The sequence below is a fragment of the Strongyloides ratti genome (genome assembly GCF_001040885.1).
Source record: "Strongyloides ratti genome assembly S_ratti_ED321, chromosome : X".
NCBI lineage: Eukaryota > Metazoa > Nematoda > Chromadorea > Rhabditida > Strongyloididae > Strongyloides > Strongyloides ratti.
Window position 1 is genome coordinate 1,626,970 of NC_037309.1, and position 23,210 is coordinate 1,650,179.

The window sequence follows — 23,210 nt, forward strand, 5'->3', positions numbered from 1 at the left end:
TTTTTATATACTAAAACTTATACACATATAATATAATATCAAAAGTGTATAAAAATATTCTTATATATTTATTATATTTGATAAACAACTATGTATGATAAAATATTATAATCGTTATCAATAAAAAAATATATTAACAATTATATTTAAATAGATCAATGATGATTGATGGGTTAGAAGCATTCATTTAATAAACAAACATTTTAACAACTATATTCTAATGTATTTTTTATAAAATTAAGATTATATATTAAGTGAAAGCTTGTTACTTTAATACAAAATATAATTAAATCATACATTACTTTTGACATGTATGATTAATTGTTATTAAAAAAAAAACAATTTTTTTATGTTACATATATAGAAAAACTAGCTAATATGTATAAAGATCTTGTACAATGTCAATATTAGCGGGATTTGATACATATATATTGTAATAACTTACAATTCTTGGCATTTATTTTTTTTTACAATTAAAATAAGAAAAGGAAATATGTTCTATTATAATTTCTTATTTCAATTATCTATTATTTTTTTATTTAGTTTCTCATTTATTTTATCAAAAGATGAAAAATTTATTAATGAAACATTTTTTGGTATTACAAGTAATAAAAAATTTTCGGCAAGTCAATTATTCACAGTACTTGGTGAAGCAAATATTGCCAGAAAATGCCGTTGTTCAGAAGTAGAATATTGTCGTAATAAAATATTTAATTCAAGAAAAGAATGTGCCAAAAGTTGTTCACATTTTTTACAATATTTTGCCGAAAACCCTGAAAAAGCAATTAATATTTGTTTTGAGGAACATTCATCTGACTATAATAATGAAAAAAAATATGATTGTAATTTATATGATTATTGTACAAAAGAAAATAACAAACAAATTAATGATGTTTATATACCAAAATATAATTTAACATATTATCATATGTATTATCATAAAAATTTATCAACAAATATTTATTCTGAAACACCACAAAATAAAAAAAATTATGTAACATTTTCATATTATAAAAAGTTTCAACATTGTGTACATAATTGTATGAAAAATAATGCCAATATTTGTTATAATAATGATAAGAAATGTTCTGTTGAATTGAATGAATTTAATAAAAAAACTTCTAAACAAATTGAATATTGTACATGTATGAGTGTTAATGTTCATATTTATATGAAAAGAGGATGTACTTGTATGCATGAAAAGATGAAAATTGAAAAACTTGGAGGTATTTGTGAATTGGTTGGCAATCATGTTTTTAAAAAACATTATAATTAATAATTTTTTTTACTTATTTATTTTTTTTTTCAATAATTAATAAACTTATTATTTTTAAGTTATAATAATAAAAATTAATTCTTTGATAAACTTTTCTTTAAAATAGTATTTTTAAATAGATGTTAACGACCCGCAAACTTGAAATAAAATATTTTACATACAATTTTGGAATATTATCACTTTTTAATAATTTTCTATGATAAAAACATTTTTATCCATTCTATTTTTTATTTTATAAAAAAAATTCTCGTGACTATTTAAAACATCGTAATTTTTAAGAGTAACCATAGGGATATAAAAAATGCTTTTTTTTTAACAACTCTTATTTTAAAAATTATTATTATATAAAGTATTTTTTTATAAATAAAAAAAAAATTTTATTATAAAAGTCATTTGCCATATTAAATAACAGTATATATATATAATATATATACTCATGTATTAATCTTTAAAATATACTTCGCTTTGTTTGTAAGTTATTAAAAAATTTTTAGATAGTAAAAATTTTTATATTTATTTTTTCATTAAATTTAATTGCAAAAATAGAAATGTTTAGTTACTTTTATTAATAATTTATTTAATTTCTTATATAGCAATTATGAATTAGATAATAATTATATTTGTTTTAATTGCTATCAAAACAAAAAATTAATATAAATTCTTAACTAACCAATAGTTGTTTAAAATTCATAAATTATAATATATAGCATTTACTTGGCAATTTTTTTTAATTACAATTAAGGTTATTTAAACTTCAATTAAAAGTTATAATATATAGCATATCAACTAAGTTTTTATAAAATATATATAGATATAACTTTGCATTTTATATAAATAATATTTATACCTATCTATAGTTGTATGTTATTTTATTAAAATAAAAGATTGATTTTCTATTTATTTTTTTTTTTTTAAATTATATTTTTAGTTCGATTTTTAAAAAAATAAAAAATATATTTTAATTTATTTTAATCACCTAGATAGCCAAAAAAAATTGTTACTTAGTTATAAATAAAAATTATAGAAAATAAATTTAATTCTTTTTTTTTAATTTACCCATTACTGATGTTGATTAGTTTTTATTACAACAACTGATTCTTCCTTTTTTATTACTTTTTTTTCTAGTAAATAATAAAATTACAATATTTTTTAAAATATATATTTATTATTTTCTTTAAATATAAAACTTTTTTTTTTTCTTTCAATTTCTTAAGACTATTTTTGTTTACTGAATATACTAATATTTTTATTCCCTATATTTGATTGAATATATTTTATAAAATTGTATAAAGATCTTAAAATATTACTTTTTGTATTATTTCTATATTTTTTAACTTTACGATTGTTACATTGGGAGTTAAAATGTACTTTCATGAGATTGTAAAAATTTTTAAGATCTTTAACGCTTCATGTTTCTGTAAAGATAAGATATATAAATAAAGGAACCACCGCCATTAATAAGATAATAGCAGGGAGGCACAAGGCAATTATTCATTTTATTTCTTGAAATATTAAAAGAAATACTTAATATTTATAAGGAGAAATATCATTAAAAATAAGTATATACAATAGTATTGTTACCCTGATAAAACTTTATGGTGGTCAAAATAAAATATTACAGACTTATTACTTATTCTTTTATTTAATTTTTTTTATATTTATATAAATTTGACTTGTGTTAAATTATTACTATTTGTCATATTTCTTTGTATATATGTATTTTTTTTTCCATCAGAATAAAATTATTTTTATTGATGAAGAAAGTAACAATGGCATATTATTAGGTAATTTATATTCATAACTGATTATTAATTTATATATTATAGAATAAATATACTCATTTTTCTTAAAATATATTTTATCAGTTTTCCAATAAAATTGTATTCATTTACCATGATAAATGTACCTCATTTATGTTAAAATAAATATCTATCTATTCATCTATCTATCTATATATCCATAAATACAGCTGCATTTACAACAGTCTTAAGCTCATCCATAATATACAAGTGATGTGGATACAGAGAGAGAGATATCACTTTTCTTTTTACTACTTCTATCCTTATATATTATAATTATATGGTTGCTATCTTTTGTCTAAATTGTTGTTAAATTTTTCTTTTTAAACTATCGCTCGCCTTCATCACTACCAAAATATATATATATATATTATAATTTTTAGTAAGAAGGAGAGGGGGGAGGTTGGAAACAAAAGCTGAAGTTCTAAAAATTAAAGTATTCATAAATGTTGCCATTACTAAGTGGTGATGTTAAATACCATGTTAGACTTTTATTTCAATTGCTTTGTAGTATTAAATATATGCATTTGCTTGTTTTATTGTAAACTTCTTTTTATCTATTGACAACAAAAAAAAAATTTTAATATTAAATTTTTTTTTTAAATATAATTGATGTTCATTTAAAATTAAATTACTAATATTAATATATAATTTAACAATATTTATTATTTTTTGCTTTATTTTTCCTTATTATTAATATAAAAATATATAGTTATCATAATTAAGAGTTTATTTGTGTTGACTACTTTAAAATATAAATAATTTTTTAGAATACTTTTATATATTATTATTCATTTTATATCTACATGTATTATTTCAAACATCCATGTTGTAAAATCTTTTTTTATCTTAAATTGAAATATACACTATCTTTAGAATTTTTTTCACAAAATATCTTATTCCATTCTCATCTTTTTGTAAGATAAACTTAACTTTCTAAATAATATCACTCTACTTTTTATATAAATTTTCTTTTTTCTATGCTTATTTTTTTTTTTTACCAATACAAAAGAATAACAAATAATTTTAAAAACATTCTATTCAATTGTTTAAATTATAAAAATTTTTTTCTATTATATATATATAATTTTAAATTATATGATCATTTTACTTTTTTTTTTAAAAAAAAAATAATTTTTGTTTTTTATTTTAAGACACTATGCAAACTTCTCAATCTAGTGTTGTATCACCAGGAGGTTATAATGATAACTGTTCAACTTCATCTACAATTGGATTTAGTGGTAATATGAATTCATCTCATTACAATACTGGAAGTGGTGGTTATTATTCAACAAGAATGCAAAATGCTACACCACCAAGTTTTTGTTGTGATTGTCCTAATACTCAATCTAGATGTAGTGCTGATTCTTGCCCTTGTTTTGCTGGAAGAAAAATGTGTGATGAACATTGTGAAAGTGCAAGGTAAGATATTTAAATATTCTATTTTATAAGTATATTATCCATATAATACATTCATTATATTTTATTTAACTTACAAAGATACATTATATTAATTAAATTTTTTTTAATATTATAAATTAAAATATAAGTATTATATAATTTTATAAGATGATTGATATTTATATCATATTAAATATTCTTATATATCATTTAATTTTTAATTTATCTTTAATCAAAGTAGAAAACTTTTTAAATGTACATCTTTTTAATAATTATATTAAGTTTTTCCTCATTTAATAATAGTTATCGTCATTATTTAACTATTTAAACATCTGCCATCATGAAGAAGGTAATGACAATTCTTGAAATAACAAAGTACCACATTAATTGAAATGTTAAATATATGTTCTTTTAATAAAAATAATATATAGGAAATTATTTTTGACAGACGGCTGTTAATCAGTTTATTAGAAATACTTAATATATACTTTGCATAAATTTACTATTTTAATTTTATAATAATAGTATTATTAATAATATAATAAAAGTTAAAAAAAAATATTATATAATTAATATGTATCATTTTAGATATCGTGGTGATTGTTTAAATCAAGCAATTTGTAAATGTTCATGTGAAGTTGATCCAGCAAAACCAGCAAAAAATGCTTGCTCAAAAAATGAACGTTGTGATTGTTTAAGAATAAAAGAAAGTTGTAGTAAATTATGTGCTTGTAAACAAATTTGTAAAAACAAAGAACCAATAAAAAAATTAACAAAAATAAAAAAACCTTCAGGTGGATGTCAATGCGCAAAAAGTAAAAAACAATGTGTTAAAAAAGAATGTCCATGTAGAGCTATGTATGAATTTTGTACATCAGCATGTAAATGTTGTGGTGATTGTACTAATGGACCATCAAAATTTCATGTTCCAAAACATGTACAAAATTGTTTCTTAGAACATAAACATGAAAGTAGTGGATTAATTGTAACATTAATTGGTGAAGATTACATATATAGAGGTGATTTTTATCATGAAAGTAAAGGTGAACCACATGTTGAGGAACAATTAGTTGCTGCTATATATGATTTAATATCAAAATATAAAATTGAATTATATGAAATTGTAATATTTGTATCAAAATCACCATGTTTTCATCAAGATTGTGATCCAAAATGTGAAGTTGTTGATGAATGTAGAAGTAATAAAGCTTGTGCTAAACTTTTAGGACTTTTATTATCAAAAGTTCGTAAAGAATTATGTAAAGTTGATGTAAAAATGACAGTAAAATTTTTATATCCACATTTAAATAGAGGTGATCTTTATACAAAACAAGGTATATTATGTATGTTACAAGCTGGAATAAAAGTTGAACCACTTTTAATGAAAGATTGGTCTGCTATTATGGATTGGGCACCACATGCTGATCATAAAGGTGAATATTTACAATTATGGAATAATCATAAACTTGACAAAGCTGTAGCACAGTCACAATCATTTATCAATGAATGTCGTCGAGCCCTTGGACTTTCAATGAAATTTTGGGTTGCAGAAATTCATGAAATTGTTAAAAATACTATACTTCATTATTCAGAAATTCGTGTAAAATGTGGTGAATTAAATAATGCACTTAAACAATTAGATCTCACAGCAACACCACATAAAATACGTTCCACACCTAGTAAAAGAAGAAGTTTTATTGATATGCTTGAATTAAGAGATAAATTACTTCATAGACATACAGATAATAAAAAAGATAAATCTGGTAGTAATGTTTCTGTTGCATCAGAAGATGCTCATGCACAAGCAATGGTTGCCAGTTTTTGTGGACGTTCATTTGATGATGGTGAGACAAATGAAATAGCTCAAAGAATTCGTCGAGCTACTGCTAATATAAATGTTGAAATTGAAACATTACTTGAATTTTTAACTCATAAAGGAGCAATTGCTTAATATGTAATAATATCTTCTTATTAATATAAACATCTTCTTTTTAACGCAATTTTTTAAATAATAAAGTAATAATTTTATATCTATTTTAACAATACTTTTAAGATCTCACAATATAACAAAATATTTAATAAATAATAAATTCATTTTTTTTCTTCATAATTTTATATCTATTATGTTTTTATATTTTAATAAAGTATTAATTTATTATATTTTCATTAAATTTTTTTTTCATATAAATTTTTAATTATTTATATAATAATTATTCTTATTGTTTAAATTTATTAAATTTTTTATTATATTATGTTATTATTATTATTATTTTTATAAATATTTAAAGTGCTTATATTAAAATTAATAATAAAAATAATATTTATGAAAAATATGTTTGTACTATATAATAAATGATGTATAAAAATTTTTTATTAATCTTGTATTTAAATTTTACTATAAAATAATATTAAAAGATAAAGTTGTTATAATAAAGAATTGTTTAAATTTAAAAGTGATTAAAATTGTTAATAAAAGAGTGAATACATATATATGAATTGAATCATTAAAGTATTTTTGTATTTATATAAATTGAATATTTTCATTTTTAAAATTTAAAGAGGTGAAATAATATCAAGTGCCTCTCTATTTAATGAAAATGTTATAAAAATAATGTCAAATCAAAGTTAAAATTATATTTGTTAAAATACATTTTTCTTTTGTTAGTATTTATCGAAACAAAAACTAAAAAATTTTATTGTTACGACATATCACTACGATTAATTTGTTGTTTCATTAAAAATTGTGAGCATTGTGTAGAAGTTGATGATTTTCTTAATTTTTTTTTTTCACCATTAGATATTCTATTTGCAATGTCTGTATAAAATCCAACCTTAAATTTATACAATTATATAATTAAATTTATATAGAAAAAAAAAGTATTTTTATCTATATTGTATATATAAATATAATAAAGTCATTAATCAAACATTACATTTATTACTAAACACACATATTATATATATATATAATCTTACCTCTATTTTTTTGATAACGGCTGATAACAATTTTCTCCAATACATAATAGCATAATCAATTTCATTTGCTTCATATGTTCCTTTTTTAGCTTTTTCCAAATAAATTCTTATATTAAATAAAGTACATTCAATAAATGTATTCCAAAAATATGGTTGAAAACCAGCAGATACTTCTAATTTTCCATGACGACGTCCCAAATTATCTAATATAGGATCTAATTCTTTTAAATTTGTTATACAATTTATAGCATTTTCAAGTACTTGCATAAAACGTAAGGCTTGAAATCTAAATTCTGTACTTTTTTTTTCTTTACCACTTGTTGTAAATTTCATAAATGGAAATAATATTCTTGCTTCTGGTACCTTAAAATATATATATAAATTTTTTTTTATCAGTAAAAAATTAATTATTTACCTGCTTAAATATCATTTCATAGATACTTGAACCAACAGTTTCCATATTATTTCCTATAGAGGAATTCCATGTTTTTACAAGAAGTTTTGTCTCATCTTCATCAAAATATGGCCAACTATCTCCAATTGGAGAAGATGTTGAAACATTAGATGATGAGGTATTTGACATTATTATAGTATCAAATATTTTAACTAAAAATAAAAAAATTTTAAATATAAAGCAAGTCTTATTTTAAAATAACATAGTTAAGATTAAAAGTTTTTATACAATTATATATCCTAGGAAATTAGATATTTAAATTAAGGAAATTAAAGTTTTTAATTTATTTTCATTTAATTCGTTCAAATTAAGGTTTCACTTTTAAAAGTTTTTAATTTTTTTAATTTAAATCAACATAGAATTCTCAAGATAAAAAGATAAAACTGGTAATTTCCTAAATTATGATCTTAAAAATGTTAGTAACATATAATAGTCTTATGTATATCTAATAATTTTTTTCACATATTCTAAAGTTAATATAAATAAATTGTTCCGCTTTATCTCAAAAGATACCACACAGCGCAAAAATATTACTAAAACTAATAATGAGGAATAAAAATTTTTTAAAATGACAAATATTGAGACTTTTTTAAATTGTGATAAATGAAGATAAATGAAACATTTTTCCCCAACCAATTTTATATAATTACGTCAAAAATTTGTAGACCCCCATAATATACATGAAATTATATACAAAATAAAATTATTTATGATTTATTTTAACTATATGTAAAAATTTATCTAATAATAAAAAAAAAAACATTGAATTAAAAAAAAACTTTTTTTTGTATGAAATTATATTTTATATATTGTTTATCACATTTTACTAGTATAATTTTTAATTAAATAACTTTATAACGTAAATAAAAACTTTATAAGTTAAAATAATAATATATTTATAGAAATTTTTTATTTTATTAAAGTTTATAAAAAAAAAATTCATAAATGAATGAAGTTACAAATATTTGTTTATCATCATGCCGTAAAGTTTTTGTAGAAAGAAATTATAAGAATGGTATATATAAAACATGTTTTACAGAACAAATGCCAGAACAATTACATTCTTGTGTAAGTGGTTAATTTTAATATTTTTCCCTATATTTTAATAAAATATATTTAAAGGTATCATATGAAGATTGGATAAAAACTATAAGAACTATTAATAATTTATTTGAAGAATTAGAAAAAACAAGTAGAAAAAGTTTTATAATAACTATAATAACAATTTTAACATGTACAATAGGAAGTATTTTGGGTAATATTGATACCAAAAAGAGGAAGAAAAATATATTAGATTTTATACACCGTCAAAATGAGGAAATTTTTCATCCTGCCGGTTTTCACATAGATAATCCTTTTGAATATGGCTTAAGAATGGTTAAGAGTTTAAATATATATATAAAATATATAGTAATATTATTTATATTTCAGATCCAAATATCCATCTTGTCAACGGGAAAAATAATTGACCGTATAAAATCACATAATAATGACTAAATATATTCATCTTTCAATGTTTTAATGGCGTGGCAAAATTATTAAAAATTCCATATACTATGTATTATTAAAGTTAATAACAAATGATAATATTTCAATGTCTTTTAATTAATTTTTCAATAATTGATAATTTTGAACACATTTTTTTCTCAAAATTTATAATTCCACATATTTGAATTTAATTATAATAAATGTATTTTTAATATAACAAGAATATTTAAATTTAAAACATTCATTTTATGAAATAACTTTTTAAACAAAAATCAATAAGAAAGGGAATTAAAAAAAATTTTTTTAAAACATTTACTTGTTTTTTTTTGTATATCTTTTTATTACTTGTAAAATAAAAATGTTATATTCAATTTGTAATTTATTATCCTAATTTGGACAAGAGAATATAATGAAAGAAGATTGTTAATTTATGTATTTTGATAAATAATAAAGAAAATAATTATTGAGGAAAACCTATCACCATCTGTTAATGAAACATACTTTATTTAAGAAAGAGGCAATTGTTATTGTTATTATTATCAATATAACAAAGATATATTAAATATATATATATATATATGTTGTATACTGCTTATATACATGCATATATCGATCTATGTTTTTTGATATATTTTCTATTTCCATTAAATTTATGGGGTTTTTTTATAATTGTATTTAATTAAATATAAAGAACTAAACATATATTATAATTCATTATCACAAAAATATAATTTTTTTCCTCTATTATTTTATATTAATAATATTATTTATTTAAAAGATAAAATTAATATTAGTATATATTAATAAACTAATAGATATTAAGTAATTATCTTTATTTCTTTATATTTTTTAAATGTAAAAAAGAAAAATGTTTAAAGATTGGTTACCTAATTATCAAAATACTGGTGAATTACGTCGTAAAATATTGGAAATTATTAAATATGGTATTATTGAGGGAAGAAAATATGCTGGTAGTGGAGATTTATGGCAATTAGTTGAAGAAAATGTTGATGCTGATCTTGTATTAACAATAAGTCATCTTTTAGATGATGAAAAACAAAAAGATGTTGTAACATGGTTAGTAGAAGTTATAAAAATGTTTGAACCAGGACTAAAAATTGAAGTACGTTTTCATCAATTAACTCATTGTTATGCTTTATACATATCAGCTGACTTTTTAACGTAAGTTATATATAAAATATATTAAAATATATTTTAATATATATTTTTTTTATTAATAATTAAAAATTCTTAAGTACTTTAAAAGGTGCTGAATTATGTCATCTTCATAAACATGTTAAAGGACAATTTGGAGGTGGTACAAAACCATTTGTTTTTGCTGAAGTTCAATCATTTACAGGTGTCGAAAATAAGAGTACTTTTTTCACAAAAATGGAACGATCAATGATAGTTAAACAAATTATTGATATGATTCGAGCTCCAAAAGAAGCATTAAAAATTAAAACAATTTTTGATAAATATGGTGATGTATATAAACTTAATGTTTCAAATGATGGAAGAACTCTTATTGCATTTCTTTTAGCTAATAATATTATTGATCATATAATACCTTTACATGATAGAGAAGAATTAAAAAAACTTCAACATGAATGGTTATATAATATTTTTGATGAACAACCATTAGATAAAATAAAAGAATATTTTGGTACAGAAATAAGTATGTATTTTGCATGGTTAGGACATTTAACAACCTATTTATGTGCACCAGCAGCTGTAGCATTATTTATATTCTTTGTAAAAGGATTTGATATTAAAAGCAATATTGAGGATGATAATCGTGAGACAACTCTCTTTTCTGATATATCATTTGTAGTTTTTGCATTTTTTAATTGTGTATGGTCATCAACATATTTAGAATTTTGGAAAAGAAAACAAGCTGAATTAGCATTTAAATGGGGAACATATGATTTAGAGATGGAGGGAAATCTTCAAGAACCTCGTTCAAAATTTAAAGGTGATTCAATGCGACCAAATCCTATTTCAGGAAGATTAGAACCATATTTTCCATTATGGAAACATTATTTAATACGTTATGCATTTACTTTCCCAATTACAATAATATCTGTCTTATTTTTACTATTTTTTTTGTATATATTTATACAAATTCAAACTGCCACTGAACAAACATTTGGAAATTCATATTTTTTATTTTGGTTAATTTATCTCCCTATTATAGCACAAGGATTTACAGGTTTATTAGCTGATAAACTATATCGTTATTTAGCAATTTGGTTAAATGATTTTGGTATGTTTAAAAATGCACATATACATATATATTTATTTATAAATTGTTATATATAACAATCAAAAGTTCTCACACTTTAATTTTTTTATTTAAACTATTTTCTCCATAAAATAAAAATGAATTTTTATTTATAAATAAGAAATATAATACATTAAAAGAATTTTTTTTACCACCATCAAAATTTATACATTATATGAGAAATATTTTATAACGGTTTATATATTTTATTTTTTATTTTCACCGTACAACAAAGATTTTTAATTTTTGTTATATTATTTAAAAAATAATGTTTTTTGAATATTTTTTAAACAAGGAAAAATAATGTTTGATTCAATTTATATTATAAATTCATGATAAAATTAAAACTTAACTTACTATTAATATTAAAGTGATTTGATATTTCAAGTTTATGATAAATAATTTATATTTTACTTTTTTAAGAAAAAAAATATTTATATAAAATCACAGGAAAATATATTATTTATTGTTAAAAATTTTTTTATTCACTATATTTTATTAATGAACTTATAATTTATTTCTTGGTATAATTGATAATTATTTTAGAATTATTTAAAAATACTGTAACACATTACTTTTTTAATATTAAATTTAAAAAAAAAACAAACATGTGAAAAAGTATTTAGAAAAATATTAATTTTTAATTTTAGAAAATCATAGAACAGATGATGATTATGAACAAAGTCTTATTTTTAAGATTGTTATTTTTCAAAGTGTCAGTGCTTTTTCTTCTCTCTTTTATATTGCATTTTATTTAAAAGATATGAAAAGATTACAAGAAACACTAGGAACATTACTTGTAACAAGGCAATTGACACAAAATTTTGCCGAAATAACTGTTCCATATATTATTAAAAAATTTAAATTTTGTCAATTAGCTTATAATCAAGTGGTTAATGAAAAAAAATTACTAAGACATGTTGAGTCAATTAAAATTCTATGGGAAAATAAAAAATCTGATAATGAGAAAAGAGGAAAAAATTCAAATAATGAAATAGAAATATCAAACTCATCAACATTTTTATCTCAAAGACTTCCAATTCCAGAGTTTAAAGTTCATCAAGAAAAATATTTAATTACAGATAGTGAAATACAATTATTAATGAGTGCCTATGAAAGGCCATTAGATGATTATTTAGAAATGTTTATTCAATTTGGATATGTTTTATTATTTTCACCAGCATTCTCACTAGCAGCATTTTGTGCTTTAATTAACAACTTTTTTGAAATAAAAGTTGATGCATTTAAATTATGCAATACAGTTCAAAGACCTTTTGGAAGAAATGTTAAAAATATTGGTGCATGGCAAAAACTTATGGAAGTAATGGGTGTTGCTGGGGTAATTGTAAATTGTGCTTTAATAGGCCAAAGTTGTTTGATGCAAAGAATATTTCCAGATTTATCAGCAACTGGACAAATTTTGGTTGTCGTTATAATGGAACATCTATTTTTAGGTGCACGATTATTAATGGATTTATTAATACCTGATACACCAAATTGGGTAAGATTAGAAATAAGTAAAATGGAACATCAAAAAAAAGAAACATATAAAAAAAATTCAATTATATCACAACGTAAGAATACAATACATCAAGTACATCATATTTTTCAAAATGACCATATGAATAAATTACCAATTGATGGACATAGATCAAATATAGATAATAAACAATATTCTTCAAAATCATTTATTAGATATTGTCGTAATAGGAGAAGTTGCACACCAAGTGATAGGAGAACCCTACTTTTAGATGACAATGAAATTAATACATAATGATTTTATTTTTATAATAAACAATTTTCATTAACTTTTTTATTTAATTATTTTGATGCAGCATAAAATTGGGAATGAATTAGAGCAGTTGCACTAATTGAATCTTCCGCTCCAACTGTTCTTGCGGCAAATTTGCAAACAAGAACAGGTGTAAACATAAATATAACGTCATCTCTCATCCATGAAGCAATAGGGCTGGAAAAAAAAAATTAATATATAAATGTTAATTTAATTAAACTAACTTTGCAGGATCAAATGTATAAACTTTATCATATTTTTCATCTAATAAATAACTTGAAGAAAATCGTACTTCTAATAAATCATAATTTGTATCTCTTTTTCTCATACCACATGTATATCTTCCAGCAACTCTAGCGCCAGCAGCCAAACCACTTACTAAATTTGACCAATCAGTTCCTGTTGAGACAATCATATGATAAGTTGAACAATGAAAATGAATTCTTGTCAATCTATTTTTCATACTTTTTCCACCTTTATCTTTACGATGACCATAATTAAGCATTAACCAATGTAACATTTCAACAGCTTTATGAACATGAAGTATTCTAGCTGAACTAGGATAATCAACAGATGGTCCTTTAACAGCTTTTGCTAATATATTTAAACATCTTTCTGATAATGTTAATGAATCAACTCTTGGTATAATATCTTTAAGAATATGTCTGGCAAATTCTAAATCTGATATTGTACTTAATTCAAGATGTAATGGTAATTCTGGAGGTAATTGATATAAACCTTGTTTAATTAATAACATTTTTTCACGCCTTATATCATTAGATTGTGGTTCTAAAACATGTAAACCAGCAATAATAACAAGATCAGGTTTATATTGTTGAATAGCTTTAAAAAACATTTCTATTACAATTCTACTACCAGATAATTGATCTTGTGATGTTATAAATCTTGATGATGCTGGTGACATATAATTTTCAAGCATTTCACCTTGTTTATATTCCATAATAACATGTAATTCATCTTTAACAATTCTTGTTGAATTATCTCTTACAATTAATGGATGAAGAAGTTTTTGAATTCTAGGACCAATAGGACCAACTAAATGTGGTGTAACTCTTGAAAATGTTGAAGCAATTTTTTGTGCCATTAATGCAGCATTACCACCAATATATACATCAGAATTCATATCATTTTTTTCAGATATTGATACTATTTTTTTAAATAATTCTTCATTATCCATATATTTTTCACCTGGTATACCATTTGTAAAAAAATGAAGAAATGATTTTTGTAAATCAGTAAGTGTTTTTAATGTAACACATTCATCATTTAAATCAGGTTGATTTGGTAATGTACCTAATTGCTTTATTAAATCAGTCCCTTTAACAATTAAATCAACATTACAATTAATACCAACAACAACTTTTCTAAACATTAATGTTGGATTAGATATAACTCTATCAAAACTCATAGACATTATATGTTCTATCGATGTATCTTTAATTTTGGTTTTATCATTGACATATGAATAAAAATATGGTATAATAAAAAATATAAGTGAATATTGAAGTATATTTAAATGAAGTTGTCGATAGATGTTCATAATTAAAAGATAGTATACAAAAATAATAAAATTGTATACAATGATGATAATGTAAAATTTTTTAATTTTTTATCAAATTTTGGCTTCATTAACATTTTTGTAATAGTTTAAAACATTTTTCAAAGTGTAAATATTGTTATTAATGTTTTTGACTTTTTAATTAATTATCATATTACATTGCCGTGAATAAAATTACTTGTTTTCATCTCTAATTATAACATCAAATTAAATAGACAATAATTTTATTATAAAAAAAGTTATAATGTGTTTTAAAAAAAATATTAAAGTAAAAAAAATGTTATATATATTTTTTTTTATAAAATTTTTTTTTAAGTACAATTGTATATTATAAAATATAATATAAATGGCTCATTTTTTTATTAAAAAAAAATTTTTTTTTTTTATAATAATAAAAAATAGAACATCTTATTTTCCTCTTTAATCTTTCATTTGACCTGTTTGATATATCTTTACAATATTATCTAGTTAACCAATTATATTTATATATATAAATATTTTTTTTAAGTCATTGAAAAATAAAGAAAGGAAGATTAAGATGGCCTTTAAATAATTTTACGGATGCATGAATTGTCAAATGAATTGTTCTTTATATATATATATTTTTTAATAAATACACTAATTTTTTAAAAGTTAAGGATGTTATTACTTGTTGAATGGTGTTTATCTATCAGGTTTAAAAAATTATTATCTTTTTATGATGAATGTTAACTAAACTCATAAAGGAGGACTCTTTATATATATATATTTTTTTTGTATTCTTGATTTTTATTTTAATAAATATATTATCACATAAATATATAAATATTAACATCATTTATGATGGAATATTTTTATATAATGTCAATTTTTAAATTAAGAGCATTATTTAATATTATTATTTATTTATTTTATAATATTAGTTTTTTAAATTCATCTAATAATGTTCAAGAATATTTTGGTATGCCTGTTGGAGCTATATATTATGGTATTGGAAAAATGAGTGGTGAAATATATGCTGGTGATTATAATACAATTTATATTAATAGATATCATCATAATCCTAAAGAAAAAGGATGTTTTGCATTAATGGTTGGACCAGCAACAGAAAATGATATTTATAAAAGTTATTCTATAGGAAATTATGGTATACTTTTATCAAAAAAAAATTATACTGATATAAATACAAATGATATTTCAATTGTTAAAAGAAATAAAAGAGGATGGAAAAATGTAATAGAAACAAATTTAAATTATAATAATAAGGAAAAAATTACTAATGATAATAGTAATTTTAATTCTCCAGATAAATTAATATTTAAAAAAAATCCTAATGCTGAATATCGTTATCATCCAAATATAAGAAATGATAATATAAATGAATATAATAATAATAATAATAATATATCAATACCTATTACAACAATAAAACCAAAATATTGGGTTATTGATGATCCTAGAGCTGCTAGAAAAAATGCTAAAGAAAAAGCTAATAAATTAAGAGGTTTAGGAAATTATCCATCTAAAAAAAATAAAGCATTTTCAACAAAAACAATAAATAGTTTTAATTATATTTATGAATTACCTATAACAAGAGATTCATATACTATTAAAAAATTTTATCTACCTAGTAATACAAATATAACTGATTATAAATGGATTGGTTTATATGATAAATGTGTTCAAAAAACAATACCTTTACTTACACTTAAAGATATTGAACCACCAAAAGCAGAAAAAATTGCTCCATTAAGTGGATGGGAACATAATATTACATCTTATAGAGTACAAGTATTAAATTGTAATACAATTTTAATTCCTGGTTTTACATTTGATGCTAATAGTGCATTTTCCAAAAATACATTCATGTATGTTGGTATGGGTTCTTTTCCTGAAAAAATTTTATCACAATATAGAGCACATGTTAATAATCAAAATCCTGATATACCATTACGTTTTTATAATCATGAAGATATATATGTAACATTACCTTTAGATTTAAAAACTTTTGATGTTGACTTTTTATCAATATACAATGATGATGAAAAAAAATCCTATGGTAATATTATTCTTCCAAGTGTCTTAGTACCACCATGTTTGAAGGCAGAAGATGAAACTAGATTAACTGGAAAAGCAAAGCAAATTTGATATTTATTCCCAATTACAAAATGAAATATTTTTTAACAATTTGATAAATATTTAGTAGTTTTAAGTATATAAGATTTTTTTTTTTAAATAATAATATTTTTACTAACAAAGAAGAATTTTGTGCTCATTGTATCCGACATTCTTTTATACTAATATTGAATAGCCGTTACAACGGTCACAAAATACTAAACTTTATTATTTACTTTATAAATAAATAAAAAAAATAACTTCATTTTTTTTTTATTTTATTATATAATGACATAGAAAAATAATAAAATATTGATAAGAATAAATGTAATACTAATTTACATCATTCATACTTTATATATTAAAAGGTATAATATGTACATCATTTACTTCTTAAACATTATTAAATTTAATTTATGTAAAAATTAAAGTTATTTATATAAAAATCTATTTAACTTTAATGTAAATAAATGAATAAGAAGTTAATGTTTTAAAAAATAATTTTATAAAAATTGTGAATATATATCTTATCAATACTTAATTTTTTTTTTTAATCTATTTAAATATCTTCTTAAAAAGAAGAAGAAAATTTTTCAAAGAAATAATATAATAGTAGTATAATTAAATATGATCTTTTATTCTAACATAAAATTGTTGTTTAAAATATTAAAGTACATTTTATAATCCATTTCATAATGTATAAATATTATCTACTATTTTTTTTATATCACAAAAGTGCATTTATTTATCTGCTTCATTTAAAATAAATTATTTAATTAAGAATAAAATAAATTGATTATTAAAAAAAATTTCTATATTTAAAAAAAAACTTGTAGACAAAACAAAATTATTTAACTATGGTATTTAAAATAATCAAAAAAAAACTACCATTTTAATAAAATTGTAATTTGCAAAATACAAGAAATTATTTTTTGCTTCCATTTTTATAATATACTTATTTAAAGTATAATTATTTTATAGTTAATGATTACTTAAATTAACAACATTTTTAGTTAAAGAACTATCTTTATTTTTTAATTCCATTTGTTTTAATGCCTCAAAAGCAGCAATTTCTTTTTGTTCCTTTTCATTATTTCTTTTTTTAAAAGCTTTTTCATTTTCAACGACACGTTTAATAATCATATCTGTTGTCATGTCATTTTCTGAATCTATCAATTCATATATTCCCATTTCTTTAGGAATTTTATAAATATCAACATCATCAAGAGTATTATGATGTGGTACTCTACTACCATCAGCTACAATTGATACATTAAAATTTTTTATTAAATCTTTTGTTATTATATATGGTGCACCAATGATTACTTCTGATACAGGTTTATAAGCTAGTACACTTAATGTTCTTTCATGTAATGACATTATTGGATGATTTGTACCTTTATATGCATTAACAACACTATCTTCAAATAATCCTACAATTAAATAATCACCTAATTTACGAGCCTTTTCTAAAAATGATAAATGTCCAATGTGAAAAAGATCAAAAGCTCCACAAACATATACAATTTTATCAGTTGGTTTAGGTGGAAGACCATCAGCAAATTGAAGTAATGTCTGTGTTGATGGAATAAATTTTGATACACGTGTCCATGGTGAATTACCACAGCTTCCTGTACTTAATGTTCTGGCTCTTTTTCCTTTCTCATCATCAAATGAATCAGATGTTTCATGGTGATTTTTTGTAAGTTTAAGCATCCTTCCAACAAGATCAGTTGTTGAAACACCGGCAGTTCTTTCACATTCTTTATATCTTCCAGCATTTTTAACTTCAGCATATGTATCAACACCTTCTGCAGTTAATGTTATATCATCTATAAAAAAAAATTGTTTTAAATAAATATATAATTAATAATAAAATCATACTTCCATGTACACAAAATTCACAATTATATTTATCTAATGTTTCAATTGTTGTTGAATATGGTGCACCCTCAACAACTTCATCTACCCATTTGATACCTTTAACCATTTTATATCTTTCATTTTCATTAAAAACAGGTGGTCCTTTATTTCTTAAAATTTCATTATCAGTATGAACCCCAACAACAAGATATTTTCCCATTTTTTTTGCCTGTCTTAATTGGTTAGCATGCCCAAAGTGTATCATATCATAACTATAAATTAAAAAAAATTAAAAATAAACAAATATATTAATAATTTTATTCATACCATCCATCACACCAAACACGACCTTTTTTAGTCACTATTTTATTAAATAATTGCTTGTTTTCTACATTATCACTACATTTTAATTTACTCTCTTTATATTCATTTAATTCATTTTTAATTTCACTGTTATCCATTTAATATGATATTTAATTTATCTAAAAATGAACAAAATTTTAAATTATATATATATATATAAATATTAAAAAAAAAGTTTAATAATAATTTTTAAATACTATAATTATTATAAAAATGTCTTAAGGCAAGTTTTTTCTTTAATATCTTCTTAACAATTAAAAGTGTCACTTCATATTACAATTTTTATAGTGGTATATATAAATATATATATATATATAAATATGTAAGAATAATTAATAGTATAAAATTAAATTAAAATGGTTTTTAATAAAATATTTTATATCATAAATATATTCTTATCTAAGAATGAATGTATAAAATTTATTGAAAAAAAAAAGTGTCATTTTAAAATGTATTAAAAAAAAATTGATAAGTCATTAAAATATTACACAAAAATTTAAGATGATTTTTTAATTAAAATGGAAAATTTTATGAATAAAGTGTAATAAATAACACATTATTTCTTATTACACTATAAATGATAAAAAAAAAAAAAGTATTTATATAGTTAAAAACTAAAAATTTTTTAATATAAAGATGTACTTATTGATGATGATAAGAAAATATTTTTATCATGAATAAATACTAATAAAGAATTTCATTATTTTAATGATAATAAAAAGGTTAAAATAAATTCTTCTAAAAATTTTATAAAATTAAATATTTAAATTATAATAACACTAAAAATTAATCATAAAAATTTTAATTATATCAAACAATTGATTCAGTTATCAGTTTATTTTTAAAGAATCTACAAAACTAAAATAAAAAATATTATAATTTAAATAAAAATATATAATAAAAAAAATTAGAGTCAAACATTTGTGCTAGCTATAATAATCATTCTTTATATTTATTATAACGTGCTGCAATAACGTTAATATTTATCTAAATATAATAAATCACATATTTAATAAAGTTTTTCTAAATTTAGAAAATTAATATATTTTATTACATAACTTTTATAATTATATTTAAATAAGTAATTAGAAAAACTTTTTATTTTTATAATGATCAAGGATATTTTATTTATAAAGAAGATTAGTAAATATTTCATAAAACAATGAAGAAAAATTATTTTAAATGTAGTAGAAATATTAAAGACATTTTAAGATTGTATTATTTTTTAAATAAAAAATTTTTAAATCAATAAATAATTTTTTTTAAATATGAAAAAATCAAACAGCTTTAACTACATAAAACAAACAAACATTTAAAACAATAAATAAAAAATATGTTGTATAATAATGTTTTAAGTTTTTTTTTTTATTATTTATTAATAACTAGATAAAAATTTTTTTTTTATTTTTAACTATTTTTTGTTTTTACTATTTAAAATAGTTTTAAGACATGGTTAGTTAATAAAATAAATAGTTTTTTAAATGTTTTTAAAAATTTTTTTATGATAATAAAAAAAATTAAAGGTATCATTATTTGATAAGTTTTGTGTTGACTATAACATTAAATAAATACATTATTATTTTATAATAGTTTTGTAAGATTTCATGGTTAAATGTTATTGGATATAAATAAACATAATTAAAAGAATAAGGATTAAAAAGTTAAGACTCAATTTAATATGTCTAGCTTTGAACAATTATATACTACTTTTCGATCTGGTTATATTATTGCCAATGCCCTATTATAAAGAGAGAACTTTCAATTTAAAGATGAACACTCCCGCACAAATTTATATTAATAGCATATGCCAATGTCATTGTATCTTTTTTATATGTATGTTTATATATATATATATATAGCATCTTTTTTTTTTTAAATAATTATAAATACATAAAAAGTATTATTTATAAAGATAACAATATCATTTAAAATAATTATCTTTTATTCTTTTGATGTATTATTTTTGACCATATATAAAATATGTAATTTATTTAAAATAAAATATATACAATAACATACAAAATTTATAAATATATTTTTATTGTTTCAGTTATATAAAAATAGTTTTTGTATATAAAATTATAAATGAAGGATCATTAAACAAATGGTCATTCAGTTTATTGTAAGTATCTTTTACTAACTATGACACATAAAGGCATGATTGTACTATTATATTAAATAAAGATTTTTACTAATACAAAGATTTATTAGATAATTTTATTGATACTTGTTTATAAAATTATTCTTATTGAAAGTAAAATTTATTGCTTTTTATAATAAAAATTTTTCTTTTTAATATAATCTTTTATATTTTTATTTATTTATAGATAATATATTATTTATTTTGTCATATTTATTATTCAAAAAAAAAAAATGATTTTAAGATCAGGTGGATCAACAACATCTTCAATGACAATTCAAAGAAGAAATGTTTTAACAACAAATTTAATTGAATTTACTAAATATCTTAATATTGAATCTGTTATTCCTATATTAAAAAATAATAATATTTTAAATAGTAATGATATTGAAATATTATTAAAAGAGTTTGGAAGAAAAGAACAATGTAGTCAATTAATTAGAATTCTTAAAACAAGAGGTAATATAGCATTTGATATTTTTTATGAAAGTCTTCTTGAAACACATCAATATAATATAGCTAAATGTATGGAAAATTATATTAATTATGATTTAAATATATTTAATAAAAAAAAATTAGTTAATATTGATAAAATAATTAATGGTATTGAGGAAGATGATAGTCCACCTTTAAATACATATATGATACAAACATCATCAAATTATGCATCAAATCTTGATTATTATATTAATAATAAAGAACATATATATAAAATGTTTTCAAATCCTAAAGGTTTAGCATTAATTATTAATAATCAACATTTTCAAACTATGAATGAACGTTTTGGAACAGAAAAAGATGAAGAATATTTAATATCCCTTTTTTCTAAATTAGGATATAAATGTTTACCAACATTTCGTGATTTAAAAGCAATGGTAAATTTTTTTTTTATATGTTTTTATTATTTATTTATTTTTTTATATTACTATTTTTTTTATATTTAAAAAATATTTTAGGAAATGCTTGAAAAAATGAAAAAATTTTCTAGACTTCCGGAACATTATTCACACGATAGTGCTGTTGTTTGTGTACTTACTCATGGTGAAACAGATTGTTTGTATGGAGTCGATGATAATCAAATATTAGTACAAGATTTTATATCATTTCTTAACGCTAAAAATTGTCCAGGTTTACTTAACAAGCCAAAATTATTTTTTATTCAAGCATGCCGTGGTTGTAAGTTTAATTTGAAAAAATTTTTTTAAATATTTTATTTTTATTATAGCAAAATATGATGAGGGTGTAATACCAAATACATTATTACCTAATGATGAAGTTGACAGCAATTGGAGTGCATTATTTAGAAAAAAAAATAATTCATATAAAGAAAACTTCCCAAAACATGTAGATTATGGAGGAAGAAATAAAAATTATAGTGATATTAAAATACCTATTGAAGCTGATATATTAGTAGCATATGCCACACCATCTGGTTATGTATCATGGAGAAATTCAGTTAATGGCAGTTGGTTTATTCAATCAATTTTTAAAATATTTCATGAATATGCAGCAACTCATGATATTTTATCAATGTTAACAATGGTTAATCAGATGGTTGCAGAAAAATTTGTTAGTACTAATACAAAAAATGTCCAAATGCCAGATTTTTGTTCCAGGTTAAAAAAAAAATTATACTTTTTCCCTGGTGTAATATCAGAAAGTGAAGTTTAAATAAATAGATAAAAATTTTTTTTTTCATTA

The 23,210-nt window shown here is 20.4% G+C and overlaps 8 protein-coding genes across 8 annotated transcripts; 5 read left to right on the plus strand and 3 right to left on the minus strand.

Moving 5' to 3' along the window:
• Positions 1–158: 158 nt before the first annotated feature.
• On the plus strand, positions 159–6,427 carry SRAE_X000034600 (CRC domain and APOBEC-like, N-terminal domain-containing protein; the record flags this gene model as incomplete). Its single annotated transcript, XM_024644680.1, has 4 exons — positions 159–172; positions 544–1,226; positions 4,230–4,497; positions 5,065–6,427. 4 exons carry the CDS (start codon positions 159–161, stop codon positions 6,425–6,427), a joined length of 2,328 nt encoding a protein of 775 aa, XP_024510215.1.
• Positions 6,428–7,175: 748 nt separating this feature from the next.
• SRAE_X000034700 (Globin family and Globin-like domain and Globin, structural domain-containing protein) lies at positions 7,176–8,035 on the minus strand (the record flags this gene model as incomplete). Its single annotated transcript, XM_024644681.1, has 3 exons — positions 7,176–7,307; positions 7,453–7,815; positions 7,868–8,035. 3 exons carry the CDS (start codon positions 8,033–8,035, stop codon positions 7,176–7,178), a joined length of 663 nt encoding a protein of 220 aa, XP_024510216.1.
• An 816-nt stretch (positions 8,036–8,851) lies between these two features.
• On the plus strand, positions 8,852–9,403 carry SRAE_X000034800 (Golgin subfamily A member 7/ERF4 domain-containing protein; the record flags this gene model as incomplete). The annotated part of the gene is made up of 3 exons (XM_024644682.1): positions 8,852–8,974; positions 9,029–9,283; positions 9,338–9,403. The coding sequence occupies 3 exons, from the start codon at positions 8,852–8,854 to the stop codon at positions 9,401–9,403; spliced, it is 444 nt and encodes a 147-aa protein (XP_024510217.1).
• A 3,590-nt stretch (positions 9,404–12,993) lies between these two features.
• SRAE_X000034900 (Anoctamin-8) lies at positions 12,994–13,452 on the plus strand (the record flags this gene model as incomplete). The annotated part of the gene is made up of 1 exon (XM_024644683.1): positions 12,994–13,452. One exon carries the CDS (start codon positions 12,994–12,996, stop codon positions 13,450–13,452), a length of 459 nt encoding a protein of 152 aa, XP_024510218.1.
• Positions 13,453–13,499: 47 nt separating this feature from the next.
• On the minus strand, positions 13,500–14,905 carry SRAE_X000035000 (ADP-dependent glucokinase; the record flags this gene model as incomplete). The annotated part of the gene is made up of 2 exons (XM_024644685.1): positions 13,500–13,647; positions 13,695–14,905. 2 exons carry the CDS (start codon positions 14,903–14,905, stop codon positions 13,500–13,502), a joined length of 1,359 nt encoding a protein of 452 aa, XP_024510219.1.
• Positions 14,906–15,889: 984 nt separating this feature from the next.
• SRAE_X000035100 (DM13 domain-containing protein) lies at positions 15,890–17,176 on the plus strand (the record flags this gene model as incomplete). Its single annotated transcript, XM_024644686.1, has 1 exon — positions 15,890–17,176. The coding sequence occupies one exon, from the start codon at positions 15,890–15,892 to the stop codon at positions 17,174–17,176; it is 1,287 nt and encodes a 428-aa protein (XP_024510220.1).
• Positions 17,177–18,124: 948 nt separating this feature from the next.
• On the minus strand, positions 18,125–19,467 carry SRAE_X000035200 (Ethanolamine-phosphate cytidylyltransferase; the record flags this gene model as incomplete). Its single annotated transcript, XM_024644687.1, has 3 exons — positions 18,125–18,975; positions 19,028–19,278; positions 19,334–19,467. The coding sequence occupies 3 exons, from the start codon at positions 19,465–19,467 to the stop codon at positions 18,125–18,127; spliced, it is 1,236 nt and encodes a 411-aa protein (XP_024510221.1).
• A 2,275-nt stretch (positions 19,468–21,742) lies between these two features.
• SRAE_X000035300 (Caspase-2) lies at positions 21,743–23,180 on the plus strand (the record flags this gene model as incomplete). Its single annotated transcript, XM_024644688.1, has 4 exons — positions 21,743–22,034; positions 22,089–22,384; positions 22,466–22,685; positions 22,735–23,180. 4 exons carry the CDS (start codon positions 21,743–21,745, stop codon positions 23,178–23,180), a joined length of 1,254 nt encoding a protein of 417 aa, XP_024510222.1.
• Positions 23,181–23,210: the final 30 nt, after the last annotated feature.